The 20,793-nt window shown below is 38.1% G+C and overlaps 2 protein-coding genes and 1 non-coding gene across 5 annotated transcripts; 1 reads left to right on the plus strand and 2 right to left on the minus strand.

Annotated features, from left to right (window-relative positions):
- Positions 1-423: 423 nt before the first annotated feature.
- LOC124643358 (nucleolar GTP-binding protein 1) lies at positions 424-15,077 on the minus strand. 3 transcript variants are annotated; one of them, XM_047182323.1, is made up of 15 exons: positions 14,925-15,077; positions 14,676-14,828; positions 14,033-14,154; positions 13,444-13,579; positions 12,523-12,624; positions 12,002-12,094; positions 10,793-10,942; positions 10,107-10,264; positions 9,512-9,653; positions 6,417-6,597; positions 5,752-5,861; positions 3,672-3,790; positions 2,881-3,014; positions 2,041-2,189; positions 424-1,227 (listed from the first exon to the last, which is right to left on the minus strand). In XM_047182323.1, exons 1-15 carry the CDS (start codon positions 14,970-14,972, stop codon positions 1,072-1,074), a joined length of 1,953 nt encoding a protein of 650 aa, XP_047038279.1. In that variant the 5' UTR covers positions 14,973-15,077; the 3' UTR covers positions 424-1,071. The 3 variants fall into 3 exon arrangements, with proteins under 3 accessions (XP_047038279.1, XP_047038276.1, XP_047038278.1); XM_047182320.1 differs by lacking the exons at positions 13,444-13,579; positions 14,033-14,154; positions 14,676-14,828; positions 14,925-15,077 and adding an exon at positions 13,284-13,413; XM_047182322.1 differs by lacking the exons at positions 13,444-13,579; positions 14,033-14,154; positions 14,676-14,828; positions 14,925-15,077 and adding an exon at positions 13,124-13,251.
- LOC124643579 lies at positions 1,541-1,670 on the minus strand. Its single transcript, XR_006985957.1, has one exon. It is a non-coding gene; the product is annotated as a small nucleolar RNA SNORA16B/SNORA16A family (small nucleolar RNA).
- Positions 15,078-15,323: 246 nt separating the features above from the next.
- Positions 15,324-19,328, plus strand: LOC124643258 (presequence protease, mitochondrial). The gene is made up of 2 exons (XM_047182161.1): positions 15,324-15,490; positions 15,863-19,328. The coding sequence occupies exon 2, from the start codon at positions 15,896-15,898 to the stop codon at positions 18,941-18,943; it is 3,048 nt and encodes a 1,015-aa protein (XP_047038117.1). The 5' UTR covers positions 15,324-15,490; positions 15,863-15,895; the 3' UTR covers positions 18,944-19,328.
- The last annotated feature ends 1,465 nt before the right edge of the window (positions 19,329-20,793 follow it).

Genomic DNA, 20,793 nt, shown 5'->3' on the forward strand with positions numbered 1-20,793 from the left:
ACAGTAGGAGCCAAAGCGTATGATCGCTTCATAGAGCTCTGATTGGCCCCAGGTGACCAAGTCAAGTCTGATTTGTTCGTTCATCAGATCTTTGAAAGTGTTTCGGTGTCGTCCTGTTTACGTGTGACACAAAATATGGTATTTAAACGTCCTTTGCAAGAGAACGGACGTTTGTGCTATACATAAAGGCGAAATTTTCCAGGTGTGCGGTAGTGAGTCCGAATCTGTTTGAGTACCAATATTTTGCTTGAACTACCTATCTGAACTCTTCAATCCATTCAACTACACAAGACGTTATCCATGGTAAGACTGACAGACTTTCTGGCTTCTGATTAGTCGCAGCAGCAGTCTGATTGACGATTCTATATTGCCCACGCAGACGAAGTCGCGGGCAACAGCTAGTAAAGAAATAAAACAATAGTATTACGCTTAAATATAATTTATTTAAATTTAGCTCGATTACAAGTGGTTTGAGCGATTTCAGTGACAAATTCCTGGCTTTTATTTATTACAATAAGCCACACTGACTTTATGTGATCGCTTTCGTTCAACGTACCGAATGGCGACAATAGCTTGAACATTTCAATGTTATTATTTAAATGGTCATAATCCCATAGCTGGGACACAGTTGGCAGTTACATACAATTTTCAAAATCAATATACTTATGTATAGTATATATTTATTTACATATTTGAAGAGTCGTGTGTAGGTTTCTTATAGAAAAATAAATTATGATAAAGTTTATACTTAATATTAAACCACACAGACTTGTGTGGTTTGTTATTCTTTCACGTAAAACTACTGAATGAATTTCGATTAAACTTGGCAGATATACAGTTAAGCATAAAAAAGCCTAGAGGCTACTTTTTATACAGCTGGTTAAAAAATACTGATATTATTAATCTCCAGTCCAAAAAAGGAGGGAATTAATTAATTGGTAATTTACAATATTTGTGCATATTTTATTTTCCTCATACCAAATACCAAAAAACTGCCACAAATCTTCAAATACCCTACACACGAGCCCCACAAATGTACAATTCTCCTTACAACTCCTATATTGTCTATTTCTACCGCCTGTCGGTCTTGCCAACTCCGCGTTTGCCCGCGAACAGATGTTTGGGCATCTTGGTGCCGATGAACCTGTCGGCCTCTCCTTTGAGACCCATCTTCTTGGTTTTCTTCGCGATCGCCACGTGAGCCAACTTCTTGGCTTTCTGTTGCATCTGTGGGAGAAAATAGTAGGAGTTAGATAATGTCATACTACCTACATTGACAGTGCGAGCTTGGATAGCTGTATTTATGTTATTCTTTCACGGGAAAATTACTGAATGAATTGGTTAAATTTTACAGTTATGCATCTGAATAAGACATAAAAAATAATAATTTTATAAAAGAAAAATCGATTTCATTCGGAAAAAATCTGACACAGAGAACAGTAACAGATTTGGATGAAATTTGGAATAGAAATAATTTCATAACTGGGGAAAATAGCACGTATTTACAAAAAGAGGTAATTAATACGGTTTTTAACTAAACAAATGTAGTTGTCATGGGTAATGCACGTCACGCACGGTGCATGCGCGCGACCTTATGACAACTATAATGTCGGCCGCGGTATGACTGACACACAGTATGTGTACTGCGGACAGCTTCGAACGGGCCATAAATAAATAATGATTGCATTTTTAAGCAAAAGACACTGGATGCATTTTGATTGAACTTGGCGATAATAAAGCTCAGCTGAATGTTATAAGAATTTCTGTCTTCTGACTGTCCGTAAAAACTGAAAAAAATATACAAGTGACAGCAGGAGCCGACCAATCTGACAACCATTCTAACTATGACGAAAGTTAGGAACAGCCAGGTAGATGATTCAGCAGTCCTCTGACCTCAACCCAGTTACCCGGGCAACCCAATAGCCCTAAGTAAGACTGGTTGTCAGACTTACTGGCTTCTGACTACCCGTAACGACTGCCAAAGATATTCAATGACTGTTCAATGACAGTCCAAAGTCCTATATATCCTAGTATACTTACAAGAGGTCCGCCGACGCCGGTGGTGTCTCTGGCAGGGCGGCTGACGGAGCGTCCGTCGTCGGCGCGTGCTCGCTTGGCGACGGGCGCAGAGCGTGAACGCGAGCGGGAACGAGTGAAGTGGGCTTCTTTCGTGTCTGACATGTCCACTCCTGTAGAAAGAGACAGGTTTTAGATGTTGAACGGTGAATTGTGGATAAAAATACATGTTTGATTACATACCCGTTAATAAAATATACTAATATAGAAATGTACATGTCGTCTTGGAGTTAAAAGCTCTCAGAAATGCTCATTTTTTTGGCAGAAGAAGATAGGAATCTTTGCAAAGCACATTTCTTCGTTGTGATCTTTTTTAGTCCACGAGATTTTCACTATAAGACGACAATGTATAAAATGCTGGAGAATTGGTAGGTTTTAACAGACTTTGAAAAGCAAGTTCTCGATATTATCGAAGTCGGTTATATTTTTTTTTATCATAAAAAAATGTTGTTGTCATGGGTAATGCGCGTCACGCACGACGCATGCACGCGACCTTATGACAACAGCAATGTCGGCCACGATTTGACTGACTCACAGCAATATATTCTGTGGACAGCTTCGAACCGGCCAGTTATACCATTCAGTAAATAAATCAATCTTATAACAAAAGTGCATACTCTGATTTACTTCATTCACTTTTAAAAGTAATGTAAATCAATAAATAACTTGAATTTCGAAATACTATACAGTTAACAAAAAAACATTTAACATTGAAATAACCCGCTCGTCATCCCATACACCATAAACCCATATTCTCCATTGTACCCCATATTCTCCACTTTCCCCAATATTCTCCATACATACCGAGCTTCTCCATCTCGTCCCTGAGCTTGTCGGTGGTGCGGTCCTTGGCGCGGGCTCGGCTGGTGCGCGGCATGACGGGCTTCGTCGACTGCTTCACCAGGCGGGACTCGTCCTTGAGAATTGCTTTCTTGTTGCTGTAGGTTAATATTATTAATTAGATTAGATATCTATATACTAATAAAACCAACTGCGAGTTGGATTCGCGCAATGAAATATATCGCCCGGTGGTACAAACTAACTACTGTAGAAAAATGACGTTACAAACCGAGCAAGAAAACTCCGCTAGGGTGGAAAACAAAACTACCAAAACACGTTTATTTTAATGGGAGACTGAAATATTTATTGTATTCTAATTTTCTGTATTTGTTGTTATAGCGGCACCAGACATCATCATCTCTAAAAAATTCAACTGTCTAGGTATCACACTTCGTGAGAGACACATGGATATCAAACTCGCAGTAACAGGATGCCATTTTACCCTTTAGTTACAGAACCCTAATTATCAAGCAACTAAACCAATTTGAAAAAATAATTTAGTGTTAGATCGCCCATTTACCGAGAAGCTACTTTTATCCAGAAACGGAATGTATTTCTACGGGACACGGATGAAACCGCCGGCTGAAGCTAGTACCAAAATATGCGGCAAAAAATACATTATTGTGAAAATACAATAAAAAATCTATTACTTTGAAAGTCATACGCGGGAGCTAAAAGCTAGCTAAATATGCGAAAAAACAACACTATTCTTAGAATACGCCAAAAAAATCTACTAAAATCAAAATAAAACTCACCGTATCTGCCTGGCCAGTTCCCTGATCTCCTTCATGGTGTCGTCGAGCTCGATCTTGGGCACCGCGTACATGCCTCCCTCCGTGCGTAGCTCTTCTTCCTTCTCGAGCTCAGCCAGTTTCTGTACAACCAAGCAATGGTTATTTATCAAAACTAATATTTTATAGGCGAAAGTATATGAGTATATGTTTTCATTTATTGTTAATGACATTTTATACAGGTTGTCATCCTCCATCATCCTCCGAGCCTTTTTTTTCCCAAACTATGTTGGGGTCGGCTTCCAGTCTAACCGGATGTATCTGAGTACTAGTGCTTTACAAGGAGCGACTGCCCTGCCTGACCTCCTCAACCCAGTTACCCGGGCAACCCAATACCCCTTGGTTAGACTGGTGTCAGACTTACTGGCTTCTGACTACCCGTAACGACTGCCAAGGATGTTCTATGACAGCCGGGACCTACAGTTTAACGTGCCATCCGAAACACAGTCATTGGTGTCTAAGATATACTTAGAAAGTACATACAAACTTAGAAAAGTTGCATTGGTACTTGCCTGACCTGGAATCGAACCCGCGCCCTCATACTCGAGAGGTTGGTTCTTTTGCCCACTAGGCCACCACGACAGGGTGTGTCGTTCACAATCACATTAAATCCTATCGCATATACTTTATGGTATTCTATAGTGAATTGTAAAAAAAATAACCTAATCCATTCAGTGGTTTAGCCACAGGAGTCATTTTTCGTTTTCATAATTTACAACATCATGTGTAAAGCAGAGATAAAGTTAGGAGTATCGAATGTTTTGATCAGTTGACAGCTGTCAGTTTTCAAGGGAGAATTTCAGCTGTTTGTAATGACTGACTTCTATATGGTGTTCTAATTTTCGCACATTTTTATTCTATTTACTTTGTTTGAAAAATGCATTTTTTTATTTTCACGTATTTTGCTTTTTTCTTTGTGTTAATCGACATATATTAACCAGTATATTAACGCATTTCATTTAATGTGATTATGAACAACACACCTGATATATCGCATTGAGTAAAGATAAACCTAATAAATGTCATAAGGTGGTAGATTAGTGGTGTAAATAAATATGCTTTCACAAAGGCAGTTTTGGCTAATTCCAAAAGTAGCTTCCTATGGAGAAGCATGGGCAAGAAACTTCATTTTTAAAAACAGTTTTAAAAATTTTATATACATACAATGATTGCATAAGAAGATCATGAATAATATATGAGATTAAAAAAGATGGGCGGTCGACCCGTGATCACGGTCGGCGCAATCCGGATGAAAAGTCGGAAAAACTTTATTATGATTAAAATGGATATTTTTTTTGATAAAAAGCATAAATTAATTGTCGTTGTCATGGGTAATGCGCGTCACGCATTGCGCATGCGCGCGACCTTATGACAACAGTAATGTTGGCCGCGGTATGACTGACACACAGCAATATATACTGCGGACAGCTTCGAACGGGCCATATATAAAAAAGAAAAATGATTTCTGATGTTCTAAACCACTGAATAGGTTACATTATTTTTTTGTTAAAAACATAGAATACCATAAATAAAGCATATGTGATAAGGTTTAATGTGATTATATTTGAGGCACACAATATAAAATCATTAGAAAACCCATAAGGAATAGTAGATAAATTGGCACTAAAGTGATGTTAGAAAACAGAAAAACATCAGTTGAGTTTCTTTTTCATGTATAATTAAGTATGTGCTGCTTTCCTCAACTTCGAGATCGGTATTTCTGGTGTTTCTTGATTCTGATCACAGAATATAAAAAACCGGCCAAGTGCAAGATGTGCACCCAGGGTTCCGTACCATTATTTATAAAACGGACAAGAAAATCACCTTCGTTGTATCGAAGCCCCCCAAAATATTCAATATATTCTAGTTTGCAGTATTTGTTGTTACAGCGGCAACAGAAATACATCATCTGTGAAAATTTCAGCGTCCCGTTTTACTCTTTGGGTACGGAACCCTAAAAAAAGACTCTGTTTTTCTCCTATAAGGAGATCAGAAATCTGCACAGGACATATTATAGTGCACAATAGGTGTCGACAGTACTCACGTCGAATATATCGGGGTCGATGTAGTCGGCGATGTTGTGTCCCTCCCAGAACTCGGGGATGGGGTCGTGACGCTCCTCCTCAGGGATCTCCGCGTAGTTCTTCTGTAGGTCTGTGTGGAAATATATGAAGTTTATTAATAATGTGATAAAAAGAGAGAAAAACTGTTAATTCAAACAAAATAACAACATGAAATAATCAAAGTAATTGTAAAAGGGTGAATTTATGTTTGTTACATCTTTTTACGCTTAAATTTGGCAGTAATATGGCTAATACATATATTGGAATAAGTAGTTCCCTCTGAACACAGGTGAAACTGAAGTTCGCAGGTAGGAACTGTAAAACATGTGTGTTACAGTGTATGAAAGATTTTTGACTGTGTCATTGTATAACAATACATGACAGGTGTATGATAACATAAAACTCTGTATAACAGTTGTATAACTATTCACAAACTGTGTATAGCAATGTAAAACTATCAATAACAAATGTAAAACTGTGAAAAACAAATGTAAAAAATCACTCTTTCACTCCTAAAGTTGGCTGTAAGAGAATCCAACACTGGGTTAAGCTCGCCGTTGTGCATAATCTCTCTGTTTTCAGTGTGTCAAACAAAATGTAATTATATGTGCAATAAAGAATAATAATAAAACAGTGTTTCACTCACCGAGCACATAATCATCTCCCTCTTCCACCTCTATATCTCTCTCCAGCTTCCTCTTGCGGCTGAGCTTGTCGGCTTGTTGCTGCTTCTTGAGTGCTACGGCGGGCGGGATGACCGGCGGCCGAGCCTTGCCGTCTCGCGGGGCCGGGACCGCCACGTGCAGGCGGTTGAGGATGCCGTCCACCTGGGAGATAAATCATTACACACGCTTTTATTAGGTGGTCCTGTGTATGCATAAGTCATCATCCTCCGAGCCTTTTCCCAACTATGTCGGGGTCGGCTTCCAGTCTAACCGGATTCAGCTGAGTACCAGTACTTTACAAGAAGCGACTGCCTATCTGACCTCCTAAACCCAGTTACCCGGGCAACCCAATACCCCTTGGTTAGACTGGTGTCAGACTTACTGGCTTCTGACTACCCGTAACGATTGCCAAGTATGTTCAATGACGGCCGGGACCTACAGTTTAAGACGCCACCTTGATTTCATTTGCCGTTTGCCATGCCAAATTATAGGACTACCAGCTTACCAATGGATCTGAAATTTTGATATAGGTAAATTGATATCTTTATCTAGATTCAGTCAGAACGAAAACACGATACTGATAATTTTACTCGATCATAATTAATTCCGAAAACACGTCTAAAAAAGTACTATTTTTGAAATTACAAGAAAGTTACACTATCTTTATGTTTCAAAATTACTCTAATATATTCTTAACATCAATATTAACGTTTTGTCAAAGTCATTTTTCCATAACTATTACCAAACATTTTTAATTAAAGTTTTAAGATATTGGATTTTTTGAGCGGCCGCGATCATGGTAGACGCTACGCAATTCTGAACCTTATGTCCGTGCTCTAGCGATTGATACACAATGTGTACGGAGACGAGCCAGTCCGGCGATAGCCCCCTTCGAGGTCGGACCTGTGCATGTCTCGCTCCGGCCGTAGGTATAATAATTTGTGACGATAACTCCGATTTGCGCGCGGCCCTATGTGTGCGTCGGCTTGTAAATATACAACTTTCGTTCGTGTGACAGTGACGTCGTCCGAGCATGACGTGTTCTTATCGCTTTTTGTTATGGGTACAGTCGTTTACAAAAATATCTAGTTCTTCACGGAGAAAAGGAGTCAGGTTTCAAAGCTTTTTATTATTACATTTTACAGTTTTTCATTATTTTCTCATACGTTTTTTTTTCAAATTGACATTGACAGTATCTAAGAAATAAATGAGGTGAAATATATAAGATGAATTAAATACTCCTTACATATTTTCTAGCTCGGGGTATTAGATTAGATATTCATCATTTGATTTTTCAAGTAGCGATTCAGAATCATTATAAATAAATAAACATTAAATTACGTAATAACTGTTTTTCTTTAAACAGCTGTAACCCCTAAATAACTGTATTTGTACCCGACTGTACCTCTTGTCACGCACACAAAGTCACTGTATATGTACAAGGGTTACCCACACATAAGGCCGCGCGCAAGACTGAGTTCAACTTACTATACTACGTAAATATAAGCACTCTGAGAACAAAAACATTATTTTTACATTATATTATTATTTACATTTCAGTTTTAATAAATATGTTTGAAAATGAATTACTTAGCTTCATTACTTCTTTGATACCTTTCACTTCAATACATACATTTTTTAAATGGTTAACACACAAGATCTGCGACGCTTTTATTCCTTAACCACTTAATTTTTACTAGCTGTTTAACGCGATTTTAGCCGCATTCCCGGGGAACTTCTTCCTGTGCCCGGATAAAATATGGCCTACATTCAATGGGGATAGTGTAAATCTCTAATTGTGAAAGCATCCTTCAAATCAGTTAAGCAGTTTCAGAGCCTATACAATCCACAGAAACAAACAATCAAATCTTGCCTCTTTATAACATTAGTATAAATTATTTAACACTGGTCAAACCCTTTCATTTGATACCCATATTGAGAGAGCTATAAAAAAACAATGCAATTCAGCATTTTCTGGCGGTGGCTATCTTGGACCGATATTCACCAAATAAAGCTAGGAACACTCCCGATTAATTTTCATTTCAAACAAAAAAACCTAAATACATATCGATTCATCCGTTCTGGATATACAAATACAAACACACATACACGACACACCACACATACATACACACAACCATACGCGTCCAAATTATCATATTACTTTTCATAAAAAGTTTTCATTACAAATAATTTTTGTAAGTACAACAAAAAAAAAATCCGATCAAAAAATAAAAAATGTAAGTTGCGGCTCCTTATCTTCCCTGTTCGGTTCCGACCCCGCGCTGACCTCGGCGTGTGCGATTGGCGCAAAATTCAAATTTTACACATTGAGTGAAGAGTATAGCTTGCGCGACGCGATAGACGCGCGAAGTGTAGTGGGCGGAGCTAACTAAAATCAAAAAATCCGCGGTGCGGTCTTAACGTGCCATACGAAACACAGTCATTGGTGAATAAGATATACTTAGAAAGTACATACAAACTTAGAAGAGTTGCATTGGTACTAGCCTGACCTGGAATCGAACCCGCGCCCTCATACTCGAGAGGTTGTTTCTTTGTCCACTAGGCCACCACGACTGTCTATGTATAAGTATGAAATGGAATTTAATCATCTCCCAAGAATCGTAGCGTTATGAAAATTGTCAGCTGTATGTTGTTCCGGTGACAATACAATAATATGGTATCGTCGAACTGGCCTGACGATGGAGCCGGAAGATATTAACTGGAACTTCATGATGGAACCTCGTATTGTAGCTGTGTTTTAACTTTTTACAAAAGTCTTATATATTTTTTTTTACATGCATTTATAAAAGGTTGTTTGTCTAGCGTAAAAAGTATTATTTAATCACACTTAACACTAACGCACGAATCGGTCAAATCTGGAAGAATCACAGAAATTACAGACGAATTCAAATGACATCATTCGAGTCGAGCGGCTGTTATTTATGTACGATGGGTATAGATAGTTTTTATAAGCGATTGTCTCGGAAAATGTGAAAGATTTCCCATTTTTTTTCCTATAATTCGATTCTTTCGCGGTCGATTATGTTAGGTGTACGTTCACAATGAAGCATACCTTCTTAGTCCTCATCTTCTCAGTGACCCTGTGTCCCAGCAGTCGCTCGCAGGCCTCGATCTTCACCTCCTGCACTCCCTCCTCCGTGATGGTGGACATACGCATCACTGGGACCACTGATAAGTCCGAGTTGGGGTCCGCACTGACGACAAATAGGGGTCAGATATTTATTACCAAACAAAAACGCATACTTTTAAATAAAGAAACTGCTAAGATTAAAAATTTTATTGCTTTAAACCATTTAAAAAATGTCTTCCACTGTTGGGAAGTTACACTATACCCGTGTGACAAAGGCTTAATTTTTATTTAAAACCGCGGAAAACTAGCAATCTGTAATAAGGGTTCATTCTTCAATTTATGTATCTATTTGTTACCCGAAGGCATTACATTATTATAAGTCCCTTTATCTATAAGACAACCAAAAAATTCAGTTCATTGTATGAGAACCCCTATTTTGTTCGAGTCATCAATATTTGTCTATGTAGCGGCAACAGAAATACGCAAAAGTTCATGAGATAAAGTCTTTTAACAAATGTGCAACAGTTTCAGCAGTTTTACGTAGATTCGGAACCCTAGAGATTTAAAATATACTCACTTGACAAGATTGCCTTTAGAACATGTGGTGACCAGGTCCTCAATGAGCTGCCTCTTGGGAGGAGGCAGGTCCTCGGGTTTGGTCACATCCATCTTATTCAGCACCACTATCAAAGGCTTGTTGCTGAACAGTGGCTTTATGCTCTCGAACAGGGAAATCTATAAACATAAATAAACACATATACTTGGTTAAAATAAAATATATTGGGACACAAGATATCTAGGTACATTATATAAAAGAAAGCAGTGTTAGTTAGACCCTGGAGAAGGACGTAGTTTTACCACCATTCAGCTACGGGAAACAGTTATCCCGGGACGCGGGTAAAATCGCGGGCGGAAGCTAGTTATTTAAATAAAAAACACAAAATCTTGACCTCAAATATCTTGGAAAGCTCGCTCTGGTTTGATAGGGACTTTTGATATTTATATTTATAATGGTGAACTCAAGGTCTTCCCAAAAATACAGTTCAGTGCGAGTTTGTTATTTAGGCACCATTTTGATGTCTAAATTCACTGGGATATATACACTAACATAGGCTATACTTAGGAGGTCAGATAGGTACTCCTCGTGGCACACTGGTACTCAGCTGCATCCGGTTAGACTGGAAGCCGCTTCATTTGTTTAAGAACTTTACAGTATTTTATGCCCTCAGAGACCTTATATTCCTTTTGACCTGATCTACTGACCTGCTCCTCAATGCTGTGTCCGCACTGCTCGCTGGGATCGATGAAGTAGAGCACGGCGGCGCGGAGGTGGGCGAGCGCGGTCACCGCCTGCATCTCGATCACGTTACGCTCCTCTAGGGGGTGGTCTAATATACCCGGGGTGTCTATCACCTGCAAAATGAATGTTTCATGTAGGTATAAAAAATAAGGTTTATCATATTGTTGCATTCCATAATGTACATCATCATCCTCCGAGCCTTTTTCCCAATCATGTTGGGGTCGGCTTCCAGTCTAACCGGATTCAGCTGAGTACCAGTGCTTTACAAGAAGCGACTGCCTATCTGACCTCCTCAACCCAGTTACCCGGGCAACCCGATACCCCTTGGTTAGACTGGTGTCAGACTTACTGGCTTCTGACTACCCGTAACGACTGCCAAGGATGTTCAATGACAGCCGGGACCTACAGTTTAACGTGCCATCCGAAACACAGTCCATGGTGACCAAGATATACTTAGAAAGTACATACAAACTTAGAAAAGTTGCATTGGTACTTGCCTGACCTGGGATCGAACCCGCGCCCTCATACTTGAGAGGTTGGTCCTTTACCCACTAGGCCACCACGACTTTTCATTCCATAATGTACATTAGGTGGAAAATATAAAATGATAGAGATAGTCACAATTATGGACCCTGATGGGCACAGCAAAATAGAAGAGAGGAAGGCGTTTAATGTAAGATGGTAGTAGGATGGTTGTCGGCCCCGGCAGCTGTTGTTACTAAGGAGATCGACGGCTGCGAAGGACAAACTCAAAGTAGGGAGTATATTATACCAAAAGTATGGAAGTACATAAGGAAGTATTTACATAAAACAAATAAATAAGGATGTACAGGGGAGTATAGGGAGTACATGAGGAAATACTTTGGGGGACTACAGAAGGAAAGTTTAGGCAAGTACATAAGGGAGTATACAACACCTAAAGTACTTAGAAGGAATACGTAAGGAAGTACATAGAGTGAGTAAGGACATAGAGGAAGTACATAAGGACATTAGGGGAGTATACATATACACATTGGGAGAGTACATATAGAAGTACAAAGGAGGAATACATAGACATTCCTATGCCTATGTATGTTTCAGAAAGGCTTTTATCGTTCTTTATCAGTGATTTGTCGACATGGCGGGTAAAACTGAAGATTGTCGACAAAGATAGAGAATGTGTTGTTACTGACCTGCCATCTTAAATACTTGTAGTCGGTGTGTCCAACATACAAACTCTTTGTTGTGAATGCGTACGGCTGCACTTCAACATCTGCACGAGTTATCTGAAAATATCATACTTGTTAACTTGACGAGGTCAAAAATAAATAACTTTTTCATATTCATTTTGATAGAATAATTGATTTAATTTCTTTGTTGATATTACTTATAAGCTAAATAAAGTTCAGTTTGACGTGAAAAATCTGTGACGTCATAGCTCACGTTTTCATACGTTGTGAAACCAAAGTTTCGTAATGAGAAACCGTTTTTTATAGTTCTAAAAAATAATGGATTTAACTTGTTTAAAAATGATAATTTCTAATCGAGAAATTAGCCAATTTATTTTGTGTCTAGTTTTGAGAAGAAATAAATTAAAACAAACACCACACAAAATCAAACAAATCCAACTCCTATTGTGATGAAATCTCGACTTCAATAAATGTTTTCAATAAAGATTCAATTTCTAATATATTCTAAAGAGTTGGGTACTTACCTTGTTAATAAAGCTGGATTTGCCGACATTAGGGAACCCGCAGATGATGATAGTACGAGTGTAAGGGTCGATGGACGGCAGACGCGACAAGTGTTGACGGACCTGCGAGGAAATAGTAGGTAAATCATCTGCCTAGCCTTTTCTCAAATATAGGATCCGTTACTAATGTAACCATATGCAGTTGAGTACCAGTGACTAGAATTCAGATTCTATTGATATTACCAAAATGTATGAATGTTTGTTCCTTTGCAGCACAAATACTGGATGAATTTTGATGAAACTTGGCCGCAATAGAGCTTACACAGCAGGATAGCATATAGCTACTTATTATATGGAACCGAGAAGTAGTTCCCACACTGAAAGTTTGAGCTGATGTTCAAATATCTATCTGTACAGTACAGTTATCAAATTGTTATCTATTATACTAATATTATAAAGAGGAAAGCTTTGTTTGTTTGTAATGGATAAACAAAAAAATACACAGTTGGCAAGCTACACTTTTCCCAAGTAACACAAGCTATATTTTATGCCGGTACAGACAGTAGTTCCCATGGAATGCAGGTAAAACTGTGGGAAAACAGCAAGTCTAAAGATTATATACCTGTTCCAAGTACGTAAGGTTGGCAGCCTGCCTCTTCATGATGGTGGCCATGCGACCGAGCGCCGCTCGCTTCAGCTGCTTGCATCGGTACAGCGAGTCTCCATACTTCAGTAGACGCACATAGTCTTCTAAACTAAACATATAGGGTACAATGACATACCTGTTCCAAGTAGGTGAGGTTGGCAGCCTGTCTCTTCATGATGGTGGCCATGCGACCGAGCGCCGCTTGCTTCAGCTGCTTGCATCGGTACAGCGAGTCTCCGTACTTCAGTAGACGGACATAGTCTTCTAAACTAAACATATAGGGTACAATGACATACCTGTTCCAAGTACGTAAGGTTGGCAGCCTGCCTCTTCATAATGGTGGCCATGCGACCGAGCGCCGCTCGCTTCAGCTGCTTGCATCGGTACAGCGAGTCTCCGTACTTCAGTAGACGGACATAGTCTTTTGCTACACTGTGAACAAAAGAAGTTTGTGTTTTAGTGGGAAATGACTGGAATACAAGTTGTGAAAGTGGGAGGAAATAAGCACACAATATATACTTCCCACTTGTATTATAAATGCAAGTTTAAAAAAGATCATAATAAGGTTAAGTTTTGGATAACTAGTTTTTCTCTCTTCTTACTTCCTGTCTTTCAGTTTGTGAGTCTCTGAATATGTTGTTACCTCTTCATGGCCAAACAGTGGAGCATATTTTAATAAAACTTGGCATATGCATCAGAATAACATATATATTACATCAGATGAAGAAGTAGTTTACTCATGAAGTGGCTTTTTTATTAATTTTTTATACATTACAAATACCAGTCTGCTTTTAAACTGAATTGGTGGAATAAGATGATTTTCTTTTATAAAAAAATATTTTTAACTTTAAATGTTCAGTAGCTACTGAATTAAATAACACTTACGTATCAATAAGATGCCTGGCGGTGTTCAGCTGACCTAGACCCAGCTTGTAGTGATCTTTGTCATACAGCACGTTCATAAGGTCTGCATAGAACGGGTGAACATCATCTAGTTTGGGGAATTCCTGTTGAAAATAATAAAAGAAACTTTGAATAACTAATAACAGACTAACTAATAACAATATACCTAAATAAAGAATTAAAAATTGTTTAAGTTAAAGCCGACACATAGGTATGTTAATTTGTGGATGAATAAATAAATAGTATACTAATATAATAAAGGCGAAAGTTTGTTTGTATGTATGTTTCATAAACTTTTGGGGAAAAACTACAGGATGGATTGTGATGAAACTTGGCAGTAATATAGCTTATTTATCAGATTAATATAAGTGATAGTTTTTGTTTATGTGGGGGAAGTAGTTTCTTCAGAACAATGGTGAATTCTTGCAATTATCTTAATTCTTGCAACTGTCAGACTTTAATGTGATAGTGTAAGCCCACGTAAACATTAATAAGACAATGTTGCGCAATTTATGAAATCTCATCAACATAGCCTTTACTGTTTACTAAACTTAAATAATATTATTTTTAAACACTTTCTAAGTAAACTATAATAATTTACAGCACATATATCACAGTTTTTTACCTGAATAATCCTAGAAAGACGATCATGAAAGTTCTGTTGGGTAAACTTCACTTTTCTCATATAAAATCCACGTATCCGGGATATTTTGTAATGTTTGTGTACAACTGTGGGAGTTTTCCTCTGTGTTTTAGACAATATAATGTCTATAAAGTCCTGGAACACAAAAATAAGGCGTCATTTGTGAGGTTATAGCACATGATGTAAATAAACCATACAGAAAACACAATAATGACACTTATTAATATTTACCTTTGCTGTAGGGACTACAGCGATTTTTTTAAAGTTGTATAAACTCATTTTGGATTATTTAATTACACTTAAAAATAAAACGGAGCTCGGCATGAGCTCAACACGTAAACACGTGTTTTTAAAAGAAATAGAAACGTCAACGTCAAAACCAAAATGTTTCTGAATATGGTGTTGTTGCCGTTTTATTTCGTATCTATATAGGTTCTTGAAAAACCGTAATTCTTTCAATTTTTCTATTGATTTCTTTCTCTTTAATTTTATTAACCATTTTTTAATTTTACTTTGTACATAAGTGCATCACCTAATTAAGTCGTCCTGTATGCAAGTCTTTCATTAAAACATTGAAAATCGACTAAAATACGGTGATTATTTTACATGGCAATAACGCTAGTTTGTGTCAAATTCCCCCAATAGCAAATGGCATTGGGAGGTTATGCTGGATTTGTAATTTATTAAAAAAATAATGCCGGTTAATCTGTTGGAACTATTAGAATAACAAGAATAAAGCATTTACAAAATATTTATAATTCCAAACTATTCAAGTCTCGACGATATTCTGATTAATTGTAAGTAGAATTATATTGCATCATATTTCATTTGTTTTTCTCACTCAAATTCATACAAAAATTTGTTGTGACAATTAATTAATTATGATATAATTCTAAGTTTTCGCTCCACCTTTGCCGGCCATTTGGCCTGGACTTATTTGATAGATAATTGAAATTGGACATTTAAGATCCACTTTTCTTTTTAATAAATCACATGACGAGCTTCGCCTAAAATCAATCTTTACGCTCGTAAAAACAGTACTTTGTGATAGGTGAACTGTTTAAATAGGTTTTTTACATTATAATCAATAATGAAACGTGACATTCCCATTTATTTATAACACAGAAATTGCTGTCATAAAAATAGTGAGTGGTGTATGTGCATTTCAGGATAATTTGCAAGAATAGTTAAGAAAAACAAAAATGTATTCAAGACTTTGCAAGTTCCGGTCCGGCGTCAGCCACAGATTGACGCCATGCAGCAATATGTACAGCAGCGGCATTCTAAAAAAGAAGGACGCAGTGACGAAAGCACTGCAACCCGGGAAGACCATGCACGGCTTCCTCGTCACCGAAGTCGAACCCATCAAAGAGTATAACATGACAGCATACTACCTAATACACGAAAAGACTAAAACAGAGTACCTGCATCTAGAACGAGATGATTCCAATAACGTATTCTCAGTAGGTTTTCGTACAACGCCATTAGATTCTATGGGCACACCACATATTCTAGAACACACTGTATTATGTGGTTCTGAGAAATATCCAGTCCGAGATCCGTTCTTCAAAATGTTGAACCGATCACTAGCAACTTTCATGAATGCATTGACTGGCCCTGATTACACGTTTTACCCATTTTCGTCACAAAACGAGGTTGATTACAGGAATCTACAAAAAGTCTACCTAGATGCTGTATTCAAACCTAATTTGTCTCGGTTAGACTTTTTACAAGAGGGCTGGAGATTAGAACATGCAAATGTGGAGGACAAATCTTCTGAATTAAGCTTCAAAGGTGTTGTTTACAATGAAATGAAGGGCGCATTCTCAGAAACCAGTTCATTATTTGGACAAAAGTTCATAAACAAGATCTTACCGCAGGGTACTTACGGCTACGTCTCGGGCGGTGACCCTATATGCATTCCAGAACTGACTCATGAGCATTTAAGAGATTTCCATGCAAGGTACTACCACCCAAGTAATGCTAGAATTTATTCCTATGGCAACTTCCCTCTCGAAGCCAACTTAAGGTTTGTAAATGAAGCTTACTTGAGCCAGTATGAGTACTTAGACCCAAAACACACAATAGTAAAACCTCAACTGAGATGGAAGACTCCGGAGAAAAGTGAAATAACATGCAGAGTTGATCAGTATGGAGTTCCCATTGAAAGACAAAATCAAATCGCCATCGGATATGTTATGGCTGACATTACAAACATTTATGAAACATTCATGATGATGGCTTTGACTGAGCTCATGATTATCGGACCTAATTCAGCTTTCTACAAAAGTTTGATTGAGAAAAACATTTCTGGGGGCTACAATTCTCTCACAGGTTATGACAACCAGATTAGAGACACTTTATTTGTAGTGGGATTAAGAGATGTCGAGAAATCTAAATTTGCATTGGTAGAAAGTATTGTCAATCAGACATTACAAGACATTCGCGATAAAGGTTTCGAAAAGGATCATATTCAAAGTGTTCTGCACGGTTTTGAGTTATCAATCAAGCATCAATCACCAAAATTCGGTCTGAATTTACTCTTCAATCTAATGCCCCTGTGGAACCATAACGGGCCAATTCTAAATGCATTAAAAGTCAACCAATTGTTAGATCAACTTAAAACTAATCTAATGGAACCCGCCTATGTGAAGGAAGTAATTGATAAATACTTCATTTCAAATAAACACAAATTAACAATGACTATGGTACCTGACCACAAGTTCGATGATGCATTCAACGCAGCAGAAGCCAAACTGTTGCAAAAGAAAGTAAAAGCACTGACAAATAGTGAAAAAGAAGAAATATATAATGAAGGAATAGAGCTGTCTAAAGCACAGAAGAAAATACAGAATTTAGATATTCTTCCTTGTCTAAAGATCGATGATATTACTCTTACCAAAACTGCTCCGCCACTGAAACATACGGTCGCTGATATTATTCCGTTACAAATGTGTGAAGCCAACACTAACGGCGTCACGTACTTCAAGGGGGTTGTGGGAACTGACTGTTTGAACGACCAACAGAGGTCCCTGTTACCATTCTTTGAGTATGTAGTCAACAAGTTCGACACGAGGAACTACAACTACCGTGATTTTGACAAGTTTGTCAGCAAGTCCACATCTGGACTCGGCTTCCTCTCCCATATTACGGAACATATTGACCAACCTGGCCACTACGAACAAGGGATCTTAATCAGCAGTCACTGCTTAGACGAGAACTTACCCAAAATGATGGACATATGGGGCGAAATCTTCAGCAAACCTGACTTCAGTAATGATGAAAGAATGAGAATGCTCCTTACGAACTATTGCTCAGCTTTAAGTAACGGAATCGTTGACAGCGGACATACTTACGCAATGCAAGCAGCTAGGGCCTTGATCTCTTCTGTGGACGAGTGTAAAGAGAGTCTAATGGGTCTCCAACACATAGTGAATATGCAAGAACTCCAGAAAAACAAGTCAATAGACGATATCCAACTCATAATTGACACAATCGGCCAAAAGATTCTAAAGGGCAGCAATTTAAGGACAGCATTCCATTACTCGAACACAAACACGCAGATTCACGATGTCGTTGATCATTTTTGCAAAAACCTTTGTGTGAATGTGGATCAGAAGGAAATGAACAGGATTAACTGGACTGATGCTAAGAAAATGCCACAAGAAAACCGCGGCGTACACATCGTTATGAACATCCCTGTGAATTTCTGCGCTAAGGTCGTCCCGACTGTATCTTACACCGACCCTGATTATGCTAAACTGAGAGTGCTGTCAAGATTCCTGACATCAAAGTACTTACACCCGATAGTCAGAGAGCAGAACGGAGCCTACGGAGGAGGCGCAATGCTAACATTAGACGGAGTTTTTAACTTCTACTCGTACAGGGACCCCAATTCCAGAGTGACCATGAATGTTTTCGATCAAACGGCAGACTGGATGTCAAAGAACGTAAAACTCATTGATGATCAAAACCTGTTTGAAGCTAAACTGTCTATCCTGCAACAGATGGATCAGCCCATTGCTGAGTACATGAAAGGAATCGACCTGTTCCTCTATGGGCTGTCCTACGACATTTGGAAGACTCAACGGGAGCGAGTTTTGGCAGTCAAGAAGGAAGATTTAGCAGAAATGTGCCAGAAATACTTTAAGAATGACAAGTGGAGTGGTAAATGTGTGATTGGAGAAGGTTCGAAAGACCTCAAAGAGGGTGACGAGATTTGGGAAACTATAAGCGGACCTCAGCAATAATTTGGGAGTATGTTTCGAAATAACTCGCAAGCAAGTGTCGGATTTAGTTCATATTGTCCAGTCCAGCTTTTGAGTAAATTAAATGAGCATTGCTATGCAGTTAGCAATATAAGGTTGGATTTTGGATCGAATGAAAGTTTCCACGCTGTCTCTTGTGTTCGTTATGCAAAAACATCAACAAAGGAATCTGGAAATGTTACTCAAGTGACAATATATTTTACATTACCTGTATAAAACGTTGTCCTCCGCCCAATCGGGTAAATGTTGGTCTGTTATAAATTGCAAGATATTTTGAGATTGTTTGTCAGAACAACTTATTGTTAATTTATTGCTGAGCACGTGATGTTTAGACTGTTGTTAATAAATATGTATTATTTTTAATTTCTTACTGAATTTTATTTACTATCCATTTTAATGAACCAACCAAGCCTATTTCTAGCTAAATTGGGTCAAGAAGCAGCTAATGTTTTGCATGGAGCGACTGCCAATCTAACCTCCTGACTAAACCCAAGTTAACTAGACAACACGAAATCCTTTAGAAAGACTGGGCTCCGACTTTCGACCACTCGTAAGGACAGCCAAAGGGATAAATATGACTGTTGGAACCAAGAATTTATGCTTTTGGAAACAACATACAGTTCTCCCCACATTGATGATGGACCAACTAATTAATTTCCTACCACAAGTATGCACATGCAGCCCATACCCTTACGCACCTCCACCGCACATTCATATCTGCCTAGCCTTCCCCAACTAAGATGTACCCCATCTTCCAGTCTAACCGAATCCTCAACCAACCCAATTACTGGTGACTGGTTGTCAGACTAACGGCCAGTTTCTTCATCAAAAGTTAAAGTTAAAGTAATGTCTAAAGTAAAAGTAACGGTCAAATTCGTTTTTTCAAGGCTAAAGTGACAGCAAAACTAATAGAAAAATTGAATTTGACCGTTACTTTTACTTTACATAACTTTTACTTTTGATGAAGAAACTGACAATAACTGGCTTCTGGCTATCAGTAACGACTGCCAAAGATATCCAATGACAGCCAAGTCTACTTCTAAGATCCTAAGAATTAATTTAATATATTTCTTGCTCCAATTAGTTAAACATGTCACTGCCGGAATCCTTCGACAACCCCGAAGAATATTTTGAAGAGAGCCTTAAATTCTTTCACGAATACCAATATCTGTTTAACTATCCGAATACAGACATACTTGTACACAACGTTTTGGATAAAATAACAATACAAGATGTAGATACAGACGTTTTTAGTGAAAATTTTGATTTGAGCGCAAGTGACGATGAATTCTTGAAGACATTTCTTGCTAGACTGGAAAAGATGCAGGTTTCCTACAAGGATATAGATGAGAACTTGGATAGCAATATAAATGTGCCGGTTAGTGCTAAGAAGAAACATGAGATAATATATCTGGCGAGGGAGATCAAGGAAATGTGTGATCATGTCGGCTGTGATGTCGTTGTGGACTTTGGATCAGGACTGGTAAGATTTTATGCTATGTACAGACGCAAGTCACCTACCGAGTCTGTAAAATTTTACCAAGCAAACATTAACCTTCCTCTATTGTGATAAAGTTGAAAATCGATTGAAGAAGTATGACAGATTGAGGAAGGTTGATCTGCTGTCGTCTGATACTAATATAGCTCCTACTGATCCAATTTGAAAAAATATTTTCTGTTGAAAAGTTACACTCTTCCCGAGTAACATAGGCTATATTTTATCTCGTTACGGGCAGTAGTTCCCATGGGATGCGGCTGAAACCGCGGGAAAACGGCTAGTATTTAATATGAACTGTATCATAATGAAAATCAAAAGTCATTTATTCAAAGTA

This window comes from Helicoverpa zea, chromosome 27, assembly GCF_022581195.2.
Source record: "Helicoverpa zea isolate HzStark_Cry1AcR chromosome 27, ilHelZeax1.1, whole genome shotgun sequence".
Taxonomy (NCBI): Eukaryota; Metazoa; Arthropoda; class Insecta; order Lepidoptera; family Noctuidae; genus Helicoverpa; species Helicoverpa zea.

Coding starts and splice junctions, on each gene's coding strand:
- LOC124643358 (XM_047182323.1), bottom strand. CDS start 14,972: ATGAGTTTATACAACTTTAAAAAAATCGCTGTAGTCCCTACAGCAAAG. Junction 12,625..13,443: donor ACCTTACGTACTTGGAACAG/GTATGTCATTGT, acceptor ATTTCCTCGCAG/GTCCGTCAACACTTGTCGCG. Junction 6,598..9,511: donor AGAAGATGAGGACTAAGAAG/GTATGCTTCATT, acceptor TTTATCTCCCAG/GTGGACGGCATCCTCAACCG.
- LOC124643258 (XM_047182161.1), top strand. CDS start 15,896: ATGTATTCAAGACTTTGCAAGTTCCGGTCCGGCGTCAGCCACAGATTG.